This window comes from Bos taurus, chromosome 23, assembly GCF_002263795.3.
Source record: "Bos taurus isolate L1 Dominette 01449 registration number 42190680 breed Hereford chromosome 23, ARS-UCD2.0, whole genome shotgun sequence".
Classification (NCBI taxonomy): domain Eukaryota; kingdom Metazoa; phylum Chordata; class Mammalia; order Artiodactyla; family Bovidae; genus Bos; species Bos taurus.
The window spans coordinates 787,085-804,624 of NC_037350.1; the positions used below are offsets into that span (position 1 = coordinate 787,085).

Consider the following 17,540-nt stretch of genomic DNA (forward strand, 5'->3'; position numbering starts at 1 on the left):
TAAAATGTAATTTTAAAAGACATTGAGCAACTGAATTGCCCATGTGGATGAACAGGTACCATAGTAACAAGCAGACCTCCAGCAGGTGGAATAGCACCGCCTACCTTTCGACACACGTCACTGTGCCCATGCACGTGGTACTCATCCTTTGAGCAGAACAAAACAGAGTGCAGCATCTGACATTTTGTGTATCTTACTTCCCTAGGTACTGTAAGGTACTTGTTTGTTGAGATCAAGAAATTTTGGCCTTTTTTTTTTTTTCTTTTTCATTCTCTTTTAAAATTTTCATTGGGGTACAGCTGATTTACACTGTTGTGATATTTTCTTCTGTACGGCAAAGTGAATCAGTTATGTGTGCTTGCCTATACTCAGTTGCTTAGTCATGTCCAGCTCTTTGCGGCCCCATGAACTGTAGCCCACCAAGTCCCTCTGTCCATGGGATTATCCCATGGACAAGAATACTGAAGTGGGTTGCCATTTCCTCCTCCAGGGTATCTTCCTGACTCGGGGATCAAACCCACATCTCCTGCATCAGCAGGCATATTCTTTGCCACTGAGGCACATGGAGATCCTATGAATCATATATCCATATATCCACTCTTCTTTACATTCTTTTCCCATGTAGGACATTACAGAGTATTGAGTAGAATTCCCTGTACTATACAGTAGGTTCTTGCTGATTATCTATTTTTTTAATCATTTTATATATAGTCATGTGTACATGTCAATCCCCATCTTCAAGGATGAATATGTCTTCATTAATACCAAATTTATACCCCAAGGTTCAGTTTTGTTCTTTTTCTGTATATATCATCACTTTGCGTGCCAACACTAAATTATAATGCCATCTTTGAAGACACTTTCAAAAACAACTAAACTCAATACACATATTTCAAACACTACAAACAACATAAAAAGCCATGACCAAGTTCACATGTGCAAAGTTTACAGACAAAAACAGTGAGTTACAGCCACCAACAACCTGATAGAGACTGCATACTGATTCTAAGATGTGTAAGAGCTGGAAACATCCAGATTTGAAAAAAAAACTAAATTAATATTGGACTATAGAGTACGTCTTTGAATTCAGATAGAAAGAGCTAATGTTAAAGGTGGTGAATTTTCCACATGAATCTCAGGATCATAGAGTAACATAATGATTGATGTTGCCTCCTTAGAGACATGATTATGAAGAAATAAAGGCTCTGATTCTAAAACATTTTCAAATGTAAACAACGGATGTATAAAGTCTATTTATTTACTAACCTTACTACGAATAAAAACATTGAAAACAAACAAGAAAAACAGTCCACGAAAATAATTTGGTAACATAGCACATTTTCTCCAAATTAAGTGATTAATCACAAAACATTAGATAAATCATTCTTAATGTGTTTGTAAAGCATTCTTATGTTTTTTATTATTTAAAATCTTAAAGTTCTCTCAATTCTTTGACTTACTGAATTAAATCAGTAAATTAACTTGAATTAGAGTCTAACTGAAAGAAAATCTATCCAAAAAAGCCAAGTAGTAAAATTAGGATAAGGCCATTTCCTCAAGTATGCCCCTAATTCTTCTTTGCTCTTTGTATGGGAGGACAGTGTCATTGCCACATAGACTGTCAGTCTGCACAGCAGGTGTCAAGGGCAGAGACAGCCCTGGAGGAAGTTGAGAAGGCAATCCTAGCCCTGATGAGATACAAAGAGTAAGTCACTTTTTATTTTAAAAGAGTGAAACTTGAACCCATAAATACTGTTGTGTGCTGCTAAACAGTTCACAGGATCACACCACACTACATGTGCTACAGCTTACAGTACACAGCAAATACAGCTCAGGCTGAGTGCTTATAATCTTACCCCACAGCAGAGAATCATCACTTTAGAAATAATATACCTTTATCAAAAGGTTGATTTTAATTTTATTGTTACAGTATAAAAAGCAAAAACAAATGTAGGTCAAGTTGATAGATGATTGTGTTTGTCAGTATTCTTTTTTATGTAAAAGGTTCTAATATATGAAATTCATATCATTCATAAATAATTTGTTTGGCATTATATTCATAGAAACTGTACATTTTCTAAGGCATACATTGTTATTTGATAATATTCCATAAAACTATTAATCATTAGGAGCTATTATTTTTCATAATCTTCCACATTATACATGAAAAAGTAATGCAAAATGTGAGCATTACGGGGAAGGAGGAGGGAGGAGGGTTCAGGACGGGGAACATGTGTGTACCTGTGGCGGATTCATGTTGATATATGGCAAAATCAATACAATATTGTAAAGTTAAAAAATAAAATAAAATAAATGCAAAGACTCACAAAAAATAAAGGATTTAAAATAACATCAAATTTTAAAAGTATCCCATCACTTACACCATCATTTAGCATTATTTAGGACTTGAAATGCCAGCACATCTTGATCAGAGATTCAGAGCTGCATTTTATGAGAAGTAGATACTGAGTCTATTACAAGCTTTTCCATGTCCAAAGAATAGATAAGGATTATCCCAAGAAACAGTATCAAGTAATATATATATATTTAAATATATGATTTCAAGACTGAAGCTGTACTCCATCTAGACTTTAACAGTTTTAATTAACCAAGTTCCTTTAAAGAGTTACATTTGCCTTAAGACCCTATCATATTTCTACCTTATTTCATTATTATGTAAAATTTTTCATGTACATTTCTATGACAGGCCAACTTGATATTCATTAAAACAATTGTAAATTTAATAAAACTTAAATTACAAATACTGGAGAAGGCAATGGCACCCCACTCCAGTACTCTTGCCTGGAAAATCCCATGGATGGAGGAGCCTGGTGGGCTGCAGTCCATGGTGTCGCAAAGAGTCGGACACGACTGAGCGACTTCACTTTCACTTTTCACTTCTATGCACTGGAGAAGGAAATGGCAACCCACTCCAGTGTTCTTGCCTGGAGAATCCCAGGGACGGGGGAGCCTCTTGGGCTGCCGTCTATGGGGTCGCACAGAGTCGGACACGACTGAAGCGACTTAGCAGCAAATTATAAATACATATTCATTGTATGTGGTGATCTTGCAATAGTGTAAGTCTAGCTCAAAATAAGCACAAAATCCAAAAGCTTACATATCCAAAACCTCACCTGAAAGTTAAATGTTTTGATGTGCTGTTAACTTATTTGAAATAATTATAAACACACCTTCTACTTAATTATATTTACCAAAATTTATCATATTAGAAGCCATTTGGTAAACTATAGCATTTATTTCTGTACTCTTTCTTCTTAGGATAATTACATGGGCTTTCCTTCAAACTCTTCAGAAAGTTAACTACCAGCTTAAATGTTTGAGTTTCCATTTTTCTGCTTAGGCAATTTACTTGGAAAAAAAATAAGAAACTGTTTTCAACCATTGGAATATATGAACATAAATAATGAAAGCAAGCCATTGAATGCTATATTTTATAATCATGATTCTGGTGATAAAAACATCATGTAATGACAAAATATCTAATGAAAAGTTATTTTCAAGAGAATAATATCATAATCATTATATAAATGGACCCTGAATATAGAAGAGTAGAGGTTACAACCCAAGTGTCTAATAAAGATTATATTGCCTTCCTAGATAAAAAGATTCTCAGCTATTTGCCTCATGCTGTATATTTTGTAGAATTAATTCTACACTCTTATAATAAAATGTACATTTTAACATGAACCAAAACATTATTGATTGAGCATATTTGGACAAATTGCTGAACTACTTACATGTTAAATGATGAAAATATCTAATTTTGTTTCCTGTATTCACAGAATAAAGTGTTGCACCCATCAACAGAAAATTGTTATACTTTCAAAGAGTTTTCCTTCTTCTATGTTAGTATCATATATTTGTATATATTAATAAAATGAAGATTTGCACATTTATTTCGTAACGGCAATGAACAAAACATCATCTTATTTTCATCATTTTTTTTAATTCAATGAGGTTAAAAAGCATATATTGTAGTACCTTTGGATACTGTTTGACAGGAATCAATACCCTTTCTGAGAGCTTTATATTTTTGTTGCTGATGACATCAAGATATTTCTCTTCTTCATCTTCACTTTTTCCATCAGAACCTTGAAATTTTTCAATTTCTGAAAACAAAATTCACAAGAAAAACATTAAATGAAATGTGAAACCATTATAAATATGCTGGTTGTTCTTATTACTCCTCTTATTAAATAAGATTTTGAAGAATCTTGATAAAGGCTGAAACAGCACCTTTGTGAATCACATCAATGCCACTATTGTCTGCACAATGATCTGTTCTCAACTGAAACTAAAAAGCAGTGATTGAAGATATGACTAATGTGAAAAAAAAATGTGAAGATATGGTCTAATGTGAAAAAAGGATGCATCTGATTAAAATTTAACATGTTCCAACAAAATTTGAGAAATATACCCTTGAAATATTTAAAAATATTTAAGCCAGCATAAATTTTCTAGGAGGAATGAAGAGAACAAGTATATTTTGAGGTTAAATGTTTCATTTTTATTCAAAATTGTTCCTAAGAAAACATAATTTAAAATAAAAATCATTCATTACCTATAATAGAGTAGTATAGATGAATAGAGATAAGTAGTAAAGAAAAGGCAGAGGAAAAAGAGATCAAATCGCCAACATCAATTGGATCAGCTGGATCATTGAAAAAGCGAGAAAGTTCCAGAAAAACATCTATTTAAGCTTTACTGACTATGACAAAGTCTTTGACTGTGTGTCACAACAAATTGTAGAAAATTCTGAAAGAGATGGGAATACCAGACCACCTGACTTGACTCTTGAGAAATCTGTATGCAGGTCAGGAAGCAACAGTTAGAACTGGACATGGAACAAGAGACTGGTTCCAAATCAGGAAAGGAGTACATCAAGGCTGCATATTGTCACCCTGCTTATTTAACTTATATGCAGAGTACCTCATGAGAAATGCTGGGTTGGATGAAATACAAGCTGGAATCAAGATTGCAGGGAGAAATATCAATAACCTCAGATATGCAGATGACACCACCCTTATGGCAGAAAGTGAAGAACTAAAGAACCTCTTGGTGAAAATGAAAGAGGAGAGTTAAAAAGTTGGCTTAAAACTCAACATTCAGAAAACTAAGATCATGGCATCCAGTCCCGTCACTTAATGGAAAATAGATGGGGCAATAGTGGAAAGAGTGAGAGACTTTATTTTGGGGGGCTCCAAAATCACTGCAGATGGTGACTGCAGCCATGAAATTAAAAGATGCTTGCTCCTTGGGAGAAAATTTATGACCAACTTAGACAGCATATTAAAAAGCAGAGACATTACTTTGCCAACAAAGGTCCATCTGGTCAAAGCTTTGGTTTTTCCAGTAGTCATGTATGGATGTGAGAATTGGACTACAAAGAAAGCTGAGTGCCAAGCATTGGTGCTTTTGAATTCTGGTATTGGAGGAGACACTTGAGAGTCCCTTGGACTGCAAAAAAGACCCAACCAGTCTATCCAAATGGAAATAAGTCATAAATATTCATTGGAAGGACTGATGCTGAAGCTGAAACTCCAATACTTTGGCCACCTGATGGGAAGAACTGACTCATCTGAAAAGACCCTGATGCTGGGAAAGATTGAAGGCAGGAAGAGAAGGGGATGACAGAGGATGAGATGGTTGGATCTCAACACTGACTCAATGGATATGAGTTTGAATAAACTCCAGGAGTTTGTGATGGGCAGGGAATCCTGGCATACTGCAGTCCATGGGGTTGCAATGAGTCAGACACAACGGTGTGACTGAACTGAATTGAACTGAACTGAACTGGGAGATAAATAGTGTGATACCATATACCCCAAACAAACTTAAATACAATTAAAAGGGGGATATCATGAAATAGTCCTATAAAGAATTAAATCTGTAATTGATGTCACTCATATTCATCAACATGAAATTACCTACCTAGAGGTTTAAGAAGAACTGGTAACTTTCCCTATAAGAATGCTCCCAGGAGAAGAAGATGGCATAGAGTAGGCAGATGTGGAGTGCATCTCTCTCCAGGGATACATCATGAATCCACCTTCAGATACAGAAATGCATGCAGAACATCAGCTGAGAGCAGGCAGGAGTGCCTGACCAGTGAAAAAGAAAATATAGACCCACACAAAACTTGGTAAGACAAAGGAATTAGGGGGAACTAATTCTAGGACTGGACCTGCCCTCGGCAGTGGGGGGAACTGAAGCAGGGATCCAATCCCCACAGAGGGGCAATTGTCTAAGTCAGAAGAGAAACATTTAAGGCTGAGAGTGAAATAGGTGATCTGTGGCAGCCTAAATGGAATGAGAATCAGACAGTCCTTGCCACAGTCATTCATACACGAGGCAGGAACACGGATCTCCTGGAAGTGGCAGTGGCTGGGAACTGTAGTTTAGGGGTTGTGGAGCAGTCCCAGGGCGAGGGCTGCTGTTGACTGTGGAGAAATGGATAGAGGGGATGTGAGGGAGAAGATCGTGGTTGGAAATGCCTATGGAACAAAGCTAGGCAGCCATGGAAGGCAATACAGATGAGTGACGCGTAGGGGGTGGAGCCATCACAATAGCCTCTCTCTCTCCACATGAAAGTATCAGCAGCTGAACATTAGAGAGGCTGGCCCACCAAATGTCTGACACACTGAACTACAGAGCAGGACCCCACCCATGGTGCTCCTTTCAGTGACTGATGGGCCAAACTACAGAGTAGGACCCAAGTTGGGGGACCCCTCTCTGCGACTGACACTCAGAACAACAGAGAAGGACCCCAGGCAAGGGAATCTTCTAAATGCCTGAACGGGCGGACCTAGAGAGAAAGACTGGCCAGAGAGGTCTTCCAATCCCCAGCTACAAGAGGCTCGAAAAAAAGACTCTGATAGGGCCATAACTCCTGCCACAGAGGCAGTCTGTGTCCCTGCACACTCTTCACCACCAGGGTCTCCACAAGCCAAGAAGCGGCACCACCTTCATGCTCAACTCTCACTGGGGAAGAGCTGCCACAGGCAAAAAAAAAAAGAAGAAGAAGTCTTGTGTTTATGCACGCAGAGTCACTTCAGTCCTGTCTGACTCTGCAACCCTGTAGACTGTGGCCTGCCAGGCTTCCCTGTCAGAGAAGGGGTTCTCCAGGCAATAATACTGGGGCATATTGGCCAATACTGGTTGCCATAGGCTTCTTAGAGCACTGTATTTCTTGCTACCCTAGCCACCAACCCCCTCTGAGTACCTGGTGCTGCCAAAACCCCTGTGATCCAAGCAGCTGCACCATCTCCACACCTGGCCCTCACAGAGGCAAACCCAAGCCCTCCAGGGTAGTTTAAGGAGCTAACCCCCAGTAGACAACCCACATGCAGAAGTAGAAATAAAATCGCAATTGAAACCTGGGAGCAGTTTGGCTAAGGAAGAAGATCCAAAACCTTCAGACCATCTGTAAAAGCTGCAGATTAAATCCAGATGATCAACTAGGCAGACTCTGTGCCTATGGAATATCTAAAAGGACATTGAGAGCCCCCACAAAAGAAAATGCACTAGCTCTGATAACAGTGGACATTGGAAGTGAGAACACAGAGGAGTAGGACCATATTAGAATCTGAACAGCCTCCACAGGAGGTCCAGAGATCAGCACAGTGTTGTAGGGCATCCTAGGAAGGTGAGGTGGACTGTTATTCCCAGTGAGGGAAAGCACTCTGACAGCAGTGACTCAAGAAAACCGTTTATTATACTTATTTTTTGACGTGTTTTGTAGATTCTTTCGGATTTTTTTTGCCCTTCCCCTCACCTCCGTCTTGTAGTTGCTGATTTTATTGGCACTGATAAATCTGATTAAACTTTTGAGCTTTTTTTCCCCCCAGTCACATTTATTATTGTTGCCATAAACCTCTGCCTCTACGTTGGGCTTCTGCAGTTCTGTGGAGTTTCTCTCTCTCTCTCTCTCTCTCTTCTTTTTTTTCTTGTCTCTTTTTTAAATTTTTAAAACCAATTAATATTTTTTTCTAATTTATTCCTTTGTTCGATTTTCCTACTGTTCTTTTCCCCTTGCTAAACTTCAACATATATAAATCTTCCTTATCTACCTCTATTTAACTTTGCACCACGCAGAAGCGCTGCGTCTGTGATGGACCACGAAAAAGCATGGTGGACCACCCAGAAATGCCACTGAGAGGAGCTACCCCACGACCAAGGTCAGGGGCGGCGACCTAGAGTGCCAGGCTGCAATGGTGCAGGAGCGGCCCGGAGAAGCTATCCCACGTCCGAGGTCAGGGGCAACAGCCAAGAGAAGCTACCCCACGTCCAAGGAGTGGCAGCTGTGTGGGTACAGAAGGGTTGCGAGGAGCTATTCCATATTCAAGGTCAGGAGAAACGACCTCGTTCAAGGTAAGGTGCAGCGGCAGCGCTTTGCTGGAGCAGCAGTGAAGAGATATTCCATATCCAAGGTAAGAGAAACCCAAGTAAGATGGTAGGTTGTTGTGAAAGGGCATCAGAGGACAGATATACTGAAATCATTATTACAGAAAACTAGCCAATCTGATCACGTGGACCACAGCCTTGTCTAACTCAATGAAACTAAGCCATGCCATGAGGGGGTCACTCAAAACGGACGGGTCATGGTGGAGAGGCAAACAACTTCAGTATTCTTGCCTTGAGAACCCCATGAACAGTATGAAAAGGCAAAATAATACAATACTGAAAGAGGAACTCCCCAGGTTGGTAAGTGCCCAATATGCTACTGGAGATCGGTGGAGAAATAATGCCAGAGAGAATGAAGGGATGGGGCCAAAGCAAAAACAATACCCAGTTGTGGATGTGACTGGTGGTAGAAGTAATGTCCAATGCTGTAAAGAGCAATACTGCATAGGAACCTGGAATGTTAGGTCCATGAATCAAGGCAAATTGGAAGTGGTCAAACAGGAGACAGCAAGAGTGAACGTTGACATTCTAGGAATCAGCGAACTAAAATGGACTGGAATGGGTGAATTTAACTCAGATGACCATTATAGCTACTACTTTGGGAAAGAATCCCTTAGAAGAAATGGAGTAGTCATCACCCTAACCACTAATGCTGAAGAAGCTGAAGTTAAACAGTCTTATGAAGACCAACAAGACCTTTTAGAACTAACACCCCAAAAGACGTCCTTTTCATTATAGGGGACTGGAATGCAAAAGTAGGAAGTCAAGAAACACTTGGAGTAACAGGCAAATGTGGCCTTGGAGTACAGAATGAAGCTGGGCAAAGGCTAACAGACTTTTGCCAAGAGAACGCACTGGTCATAGCAAACACCCTCTTCAAACAACATAAAAGAAGACTCTACATATGGACACCACCAGATGGTCAACACCAAAATCAGATTGATTATATGCTTTGCAGCCAAAGATGGAGAAGCTCTATACAGTCAGCAAAAACAAGGCTGGGAGCTGATTGTGGCTCAGATCATGAACTCCTTATTGTCAAACTCAGATTTAAATTGAAGCAAGTGGGGAAAACCACTAGATCATTCAGGTACGACCTAATCAAATCCCTTACGACTATACAGTGGAAGTGAGAAATAGATTTAAGAGACTAGATCTGATAGAGTGACTGAAGAACTATGGACGGAGGTTCGTGACATCATACAGAGGAGAGGAATGAAGAGGAAATTCATTTTTTTTTTTTTTTGAAAAAAATTCATTTTTTTCAAGGAATTTTTTTTTGAAAAAATTCATTTTTTTCAAAGAAAAAAAAATGCAAAAAAGCAAAATGGCTGTCTCAGGAGGCCTTACAAATAGCTGTGAAAAGAAGAGAAGTGAAAAGCAAAGGAAAAAAGGAAAGATATATGCATCTGAATGTAGAGTTCCAAAGAACAGCAAGGAGAGATAAGAAAGCCTTCCTCAGTGATAAATGCAAAGAAATAGAGGAATACAACAGAATGGGAAAGACTAGAGATCTCTTCAAGAAAATTAGAGACACCAAGGGAACATTTCATGCAAAGATGGGTTCGATAAAGGACAGAAATGGTATGGACCTAACAGAAGCAGAATATATTAGAAATAGGTGGCAAAAATACACAGAAGAATTATACAAAAAAGATCTTCATGACCCAGATATCATGATGGTGTGATCACTCACCTAGAGCCAGACATCCTGCAACGTGAAGTCAAGTGGGCCTTAGAAAGCATCACTACAAACAAAGCTAGTGGAGGTGATGGAATTCCACTTGAACTATTTCAAATCCTGGAAGATGATGCTGTGAAAGTGCTGCACTCAACATGCCAGCAAATTTGGAAAACTCAGCAGTAGCCACAGGACTGGAAAAGGTTAATTTTCATTCCAATCCCAAAGAAAGGCAATGCCGAAGAATGCTCAAACTACCGCACAATTGCACTCATCTCACACGATATTAAAGTAATGCTCAAAATTCTCCAAGCCAGGCTTCAGCAATACATGAACTGTGAACTTCCAGATGTTCAAGCTGGTTTTAGAAAAGGCAGAGGAACCAGAGATCAAATTTCCAACATCTGCTGGATAATTGAAAAAGCAAGAGAGTTCCAAAAAAAGCACCTATTTCTGCTTTATTGACTATGCAAAAGGCTTTGACTGTGTGGATCACAATAAACTGTGGAAAATTCTTTAAGAGATGGGAATAACAGACCACCTGACCTGCCTCTTGAGAAACCTAGATGCAGGTCAGGAAGCAACAGTTAGAACTGGACATCAAAGTTATGTTAGTTGCTCCGCCTTCAAATTAAAATTTTAGTTTCTAAGAAAAAAATGTTTTCTCCTTTTTGAATTTGAATGCAGAATCCAATCTTTAATGATTAGTTCTAATAAAATGGAGTACAATATAGTAGAATAATAAACTCTCTCAAATCTATCTCATAAATAACTGATAAAGACCACTTTATTTTAGGGCTTCAGCAGTGGCTCAGGGTTAAAGAATCTGCCAGCAAAGGTGGAGATGCTGGAGACATGGGTTCAATCCCTGAGTCAGGAAGATCCCCTGAAGGAGGAAATGGCAACCCACTTATAATATTCTTGCCAGGAAAGTCCCATGGACAGAGAAGACTTGTGGGCTACAGTCCATAAGGTCACAAAGAGTCAAATAATATTGGGCAGTCACTCCCTCACCACTTTATTTTAAAATCATTTAATATTCTGCATTAATAACTATTAAATCAACAATCTCTACTAATTTAAAATTTTTTGAGCTCTGTTTGTGGTTTTTGGAGTCAAATTTGAGTGCTAAAATAGCTTTGTCACTTGCTGTGGTGGTTTAGTCACTAAGTCATGCCCGACTCTTGCAACCTCATGGACTGTCATGCCTGACAAGTCTCCTCTGTTCATGTGATTTTCCAGGAAAGAATACTGGAGTGAGTTGACATTTCCTTCTCCAGGGGATCTTCCCAACACAGGAATTGAACTCAGGTCTCCTGCATTGCAAGCAGATTCTTTAATGACTGAGCTATGAGGGAAGTTCCTCTTGCTATTAAGCAAGTTAATTAGCCTCAGTTCCTTCTTTTTTTATTTTTTTGAGTAAAGTACATCTATCAAGTGATGACATTATATGAACTAGCATTTTGTATCTATTTCTCTGGCAATAATTATCACATTGTTTTGAGGTCATAATGTTTCGTATCTGTCTCTCTATATATTATAAACTGAGCAGAAGGTTTATTTTATTTACTCTCATGGCCTCTGTACTTAGCCCAGTGACTAACAAGATAGAAATTAATCTCTAAGCCCTGTGTTTTTCACCAAAGAAAAATGAAATGGGTCATTTCTTATAAGTCAGAGCTTAAATGATAAGAGGGATAACCTTCAGTTCAGTTCAGTTCAGTCGCTCAGTTATGTCTGACTCTTTGTGACCTCATGAATTACAGCACACCAGGCCTCCCTGTCCATCACCAACTCCCAGAGTTCACTCAAACTCACATCCATTGAGTCCATGTTGCCATCCAGCCATCTCATCCTCTGTCGTCTCTCGGGAGCCACTTTAGGCATTACTGACAAAATGGAGGCACAGCCCCAGCCCCCTCTCCTCATTCCTCAGGCACGGACCTGGGATGAAGGAGTTAGGCCTTGTAATTCTGACTTGTTTTTTCCTCTCCTTGGCTGAGTTGACTGAAAAGGAATATTAAGGTGCTTATTGTTCTTGAGAGGAGCATGAGAAGGCACAAAGCCTTCTGCAGCTGTGCTCAGAGAATAATTAATAAAGTTAATCACTGACATTTGTTTAAGGACTTTTACAAAAGAGTCTTCCAGGATGAGCACATAGGCCACAGCTTGAGGCCATGGGATGGATTGCTATCTGAAGCCTATTATTTGTGAGGAAAATGTTTATGGCAAAGGAATTTACTGCATTTAGGGCTTAGAAATAATTAAAATAGTTAGAAGTTAAAGATATAAGGAATGTTGTAAAGTTAGCATATTTTACTATAGCTTATAGAAGTTAGGAATTTTTAGAGACACTATAACTAGAATCCCTTTTAAGAGATAGTGAGCTCAGGATGTTAGGCGCAAACGGGATTTAGGAAGATAAATAGTAAACTGAGGAATATAGCATGAGTTACAATGTAATCACAAGTTAACTATAGGACACATAAGAGGAAGTAGATAACAGATAGTAAAGCTGATTTCGAGAGAATCACTGAAGCAGGAACTCTGAAGAGCAACAATGATTTATGGAGATAATAAATCTGGGTTAGGGGGAACTGAAAATGTCAAACCTCTGACCTAATGTTTTTCTAAAAGTATAAAAGATAATCTTAAACTTGAAATAAATAGGCAGTCCAAGAAAATAGAGGCTGCCTCATTTTCCTTGCCAACACCGTCCATCTCTTCAGGTTGATTCCTTGGCTGCTGGAGCTGGACTCCAGCAGTCGTCCCCTTTTCCTCCTGCCCCCAATCCCTCCCAGCATCAGAATCTTTTCCAATGAGTCAACTCTTCACATGAGGTGGCCAAAGTACTGGAGTTTCAGCTTCAGCATCATTCCTTCCAAAGAACACCCAGGACTGATCTCCTTTAGAATGGACTGGCTGGATCTCCTTGCAGTCCATGGGACTCTCAAGAGTCTTCTCCAGCACCGCAGTTCAAAAGCATCAATTCTTCGGAACTCAGCTTTCTTCACAGTCCAACTCTCACATCCATACATGACTACTGGAAAAACCATAGCCTTGACTAGACGGACCTTTGGTGGCAAAGTAACGTCTCTGCTTTTGAATATGCTATCTAGGTTGGTCGTAACTTTGCTTCCAAGGAGTAAGCGTCTTTTAATTTCATGGCTGTAATCACCATCTGCCGTGATTTTGGAGCCCCAAAAAATAAATTCTGACACTGTTTCCACAGTTTACCCATCTATTTCCCATGAAGTGATGGGACCGGATGCCATGATCTTCGTTTTCTGAATGTTGAGCTTTAAGCCAACTTTTTCACTCTCCACTTTTACTTTCATCAAAAGACTTTTTAGTTCCTCTTCACTTTCTGCCATAAGGGTGGTGTCATCTGCATATCTGAGGTTATTGATATTTCTCCTGGCAATCTTGATTCCAGCTTGTGTTTCTTCCAGCCCAGCGTTTCTCATGATGTACTCTGCATATAAGTTAAATAAGCAGGGTGACAATATACAGTCTTGAAGTACTCCTTTTCCTATTGGAACCTTACATGTGAACAATGATGGCAGGAAAGCAGATGTAAATAATGGATCACTCAGATACAAGGTCAGCAGATCGAGTGGATAACTTAAGACATGGGAAGTGGTTCTTAAACATGGAATAATATGTTCCTTTTCATTGTAGGCAAGAATATTTCAGATCCACTGAAAATAAATTACTAGTAAAAATTTGCAAGTAATTTAAACCTACCTACACAAGTAATTATTTTGGTGAATGAAATAAAAAGTGGTAAAATTGATTATAAAATAATCAAAGTGGTTTTCAACAAGATACATCATAATACAGTTAGCTATTTTAATTACTATTAATGCATTTTAAGACCCTGAACATACTAAAACTGAAACCATCAGATACCACTCTGCCCTAAGTGTCAGCTCACCAGTCCTCTCCCCACGGAACATATAGCATGGCTCCCAGGGAGCTCTGTTCAGGCCCCCACCTATCACTTACTTCTCATGTCATACATTCAGTCAGTACATTTCAGCCCTCACACCAGGCATGTCTTAACCCTGTGGCTGTGAACAAATCAATGTTGCACTCTGGGCCTCGTCTTTTCCTGCTCACAACTAATTCACCGACCCTTAAATGGCATTCAAATTTTATAAAATCTTAGTATATTCTAAACTTCACAGACCTCCTGACACAGTATTGTACCTGTCACCTATTAGCTGTATAGCACTTGGCATCAGGGATGATGATAGCTATTGCTTTCTACAAAGTTTCTATATGCCAAGAAGTAGTCTAATTCTTCCCCTTAGCTAGTTCATTTAATCATTTTACTTAAATTTTCTGTCATGCTGCTCACTTCTAAAAATGGGTTTAAAATCTCCATAAAGTTCTTGTGAGGCTTAAATGAATCAAGTCATTAAAATAACTTAGAGCATTACATGCACATAATAAAGGCATGATAGCATGATAAATGTTAGTTATTATCATCCTATTTCCTTGTATTTGGGGCTGGACACAAGCCTTCATAGAACTCTATCCCATTATTCAAATGGAAGATCATGAAGCCAATGTTGTATTTCACATGATTACACCATGTATTCAGGGACACTTAACATGAGGACAAATCCATTAATCATACTTAAAAGTTTGCTGAATTAGACTAATAACATATTGTTCTTGTATTGTTGTGAGAAGCAGTGTCTGACTATTTGAGACCCCGTGGACTGTACCATGCCAGGCTCCTCTGTCTACCACTATCTCCTGGAGGTTGTTCAAATTCGTGTCCATTGAGTTGGTGATGCTATCTAACAATCTCATCCTCTGCCACCCTCTTCTTTTACCTTCACTCTATCCTAGTATCAGGGACTTTTCCAGTGAGTTTGCTCTTTGAATGAGGTGGCAAAAATATTAGAGCTTCAGCAACAGTTCTACCAAGGAATATTCAGGGCCGATTTCCTTTTGGATTGGTTGGTTTGATCTCCTTGCAGTCCAAGGGATTGTCAAGAGTCTTCTTCAGTACCACTAATTCAAAAGCATCAAATTTTCATATCTAAGCCTTCTTTTCGGTACAAATCTCATATCTGTACATGACTACTGGAAAAACTATAGCTCTGACCATATGAAATATGTCACCAAAGCGATGACTCTGCTTTTTAATATGCTGTCTAGTTTTGTCATAGCTTTCCTTCCAGGGGCAAGTATCATTTAATTTCATGGCTACAGTTAATGTCCACAGTGATTTTGGAGGTCAAGAAAATAAAATCTGTCAATGCTTCCACTTTTTCTGTTTCTATTTGCCATGAAGTGATGGGACCAGAAGACATGATCTTAGTTTTCTGAATGTTGAGTTTCAAGCCAGCATTTTTAGTTTCCTCTTTCAGCCTCATCAAGAGGCTCTTTAGTTCCTCTTCACTTTTTGCCATTAGAGTGGTGCATATCTGAGACCATTGATATTTCTCCTGGCAACCTTGATTCCAGCTTGTAATTCATCCAGCTCATCTTTACATGTACTAAACACAGAAGTTAAATGAGCAGGAAGATGATATACAGCCTTTACGTACTTCTTCCCCTATTTTGAATCAGTCCATTGTTCCGTGTCCGGTTATAACTGTTGCTTCTTGTCCTACATACAGGTTCCTCAGAAGATAGGTAAGGTGGTCCAGTACTCCCGTTCCTTTAATAATTTTCCACAGTTTGTTGTGATCCACACAGTCAAAGGTTTTAGCGTAGTCAATGAAGCAGAAGTAGATATATTTTCTTGAATTCCCTGCTTTCCTCATGATCCAATGCACACTGGCAATTTGATTTGTTTCCTCTGCCTCTTTGAAATGTAGCTTATACAACTGGACTTTTCAGTTCATGTACCCCTGAAGTCTAGGTAGAAGGATTTTAAGCACAACCTTGCTAGCATGTGAAATGAGCACAATTGTACAGTAGTTTGAACATTCTTTGGCACTGGCTTTCTCTGAGACTGGATTGAAAACTTACATTTTCTTTCCTGTGGCCACTGTCAGAATATTTCAAATTTGCTGAAATATTGAGCACAACACGTTAACAGCACCGTCTTTTAGGATTTTCAATAGCTCAGCTGGAATTCCATCACCTCCACTAGGTTTGTTTGTAGTAATGATTCCTAAGGCCCAATTGACTTCTCACACGAGGATATCTGGTTCTAGGTGATTGAACACACCAGTGGTTACCAAGGGCATTAAGAACTGTCTTGTATAATTCTTCTGTTTATTCTTGCCACTTCCTCTAATCTCTTCTGCTTCTGTTAGGTCCTTACTCTTTCCATACTTCATCATGCCCATCCTTGCATGAAATGTTCCCTTGAATCTCAAATTTTCTTGAAGAGATCTCTAGTCTTTCCCATTCTATAGTTTTCCTCCATTTCTTTTCATTGCTCATTTAAGAAGACCTTCTTATCTTCCTTGGGCTTCCCTTGTGTCTCAGCTGGTATAGAATCCGCCTGCAATGTAGGAGACCTGGGTCTGATCCTTGGGTTGGGAAGATCCCCTGGAGAAGGGGAAGGCTACCCACTCCAGTATTCTGGTCTGGAGAATTCCATGGACAGTATAGTCAATGGGGTCACAAAAAGTTGGACACAACTGAGTATAAATGCTGTGCATATCTCATCTTCCCTTGCTATTCTCTGGATCTCGGCTTTCAGTTGGGTGTATCTTTCCCTTTCTCCATTGCCTTTCACTTCTCTTCTTTCCTCAGCCATTTGTAGCCTCCTCCGACAACCACTTGGATTTCTTTTTCTTTGGCACGGTTTTGGTCACTGCCTCCTCTACAATGCTATTAACTTCAACCCATAGTTCTTCAGTTACTCTGTCTACTAGATCTAATCCCTTGAATCTGTTCATTACCTCAACTGTATAATCATAAGAGATTTGATTTAGGTCATACCTGAAAGGCCTAGTAGTTTTCTCTACTTTGTTCAATTTAAACCTGAATTTTGCAATGAGAGCTCAAGATCTGAGCCACAGTCAGCTCCAGTAAGCTTGCTGATGGTATAGAGCTTTTCCATTCATCTGAAAAGAGCAAAATCAATTTGATTTAAATATTAACCATCTGGTGATGTCCACATAGAGAACCGTTTCTTGGGTTGTTGGAAAAGCATGTTTGCTATGACCAACATGTTCTCTTGACAAGTCTGTTAGCCTTTGTCCTCCTTCATTTTGTACTCCAAGGTTCAACTTGCCTTTGACCTTGGAAGTCAAGGTATCTCTTGACTTCCTACTTTTATATTCCAATCCCTCATGATGAAAAGAACATCTTTTTTAATGTTAATTCTAGAAGATGTTGTAGGTCTTCATAGAACTGTTCAACTTCAGTTTCTTCAGCATCAGTAGTTGGTGCATAGACTTGGATTACTGTGATGGTAGTATGTCTTGGAAACAAACTGAGATCATTCTGTTATTTT

At 39.0% G+C, this 17,540-nt stretch overlaps 1 protein-coding gene across 8 annotated transcripts in view; it reads right to left on the reverse strand.

Moving 5' to 3' along the window:
• Positions 1 to 17,540, reverse strand: part of KHDRBS2 (KH RNA binding domain containing, signal transduction associated 2) — a 773,215-nt gene that overhangs the window by 599,054 nt on the left and 156,621 nt on the right. For all 8 annotated transcript variants that reach the window (XM_059880504.1, XM_024983848.2, XM_059880501.1 and 5 more), the window contains exon 2: positions 4,003 to 4,130. In XM_059880504.1, coding sequence (XP_059736487.1) covers positions 4,003 to 4,130 — 128 coding nt within the window. The remainder of the gene's footprint in view (positions 1 to 4,002; positions 4,131 to 17,540) is intronic.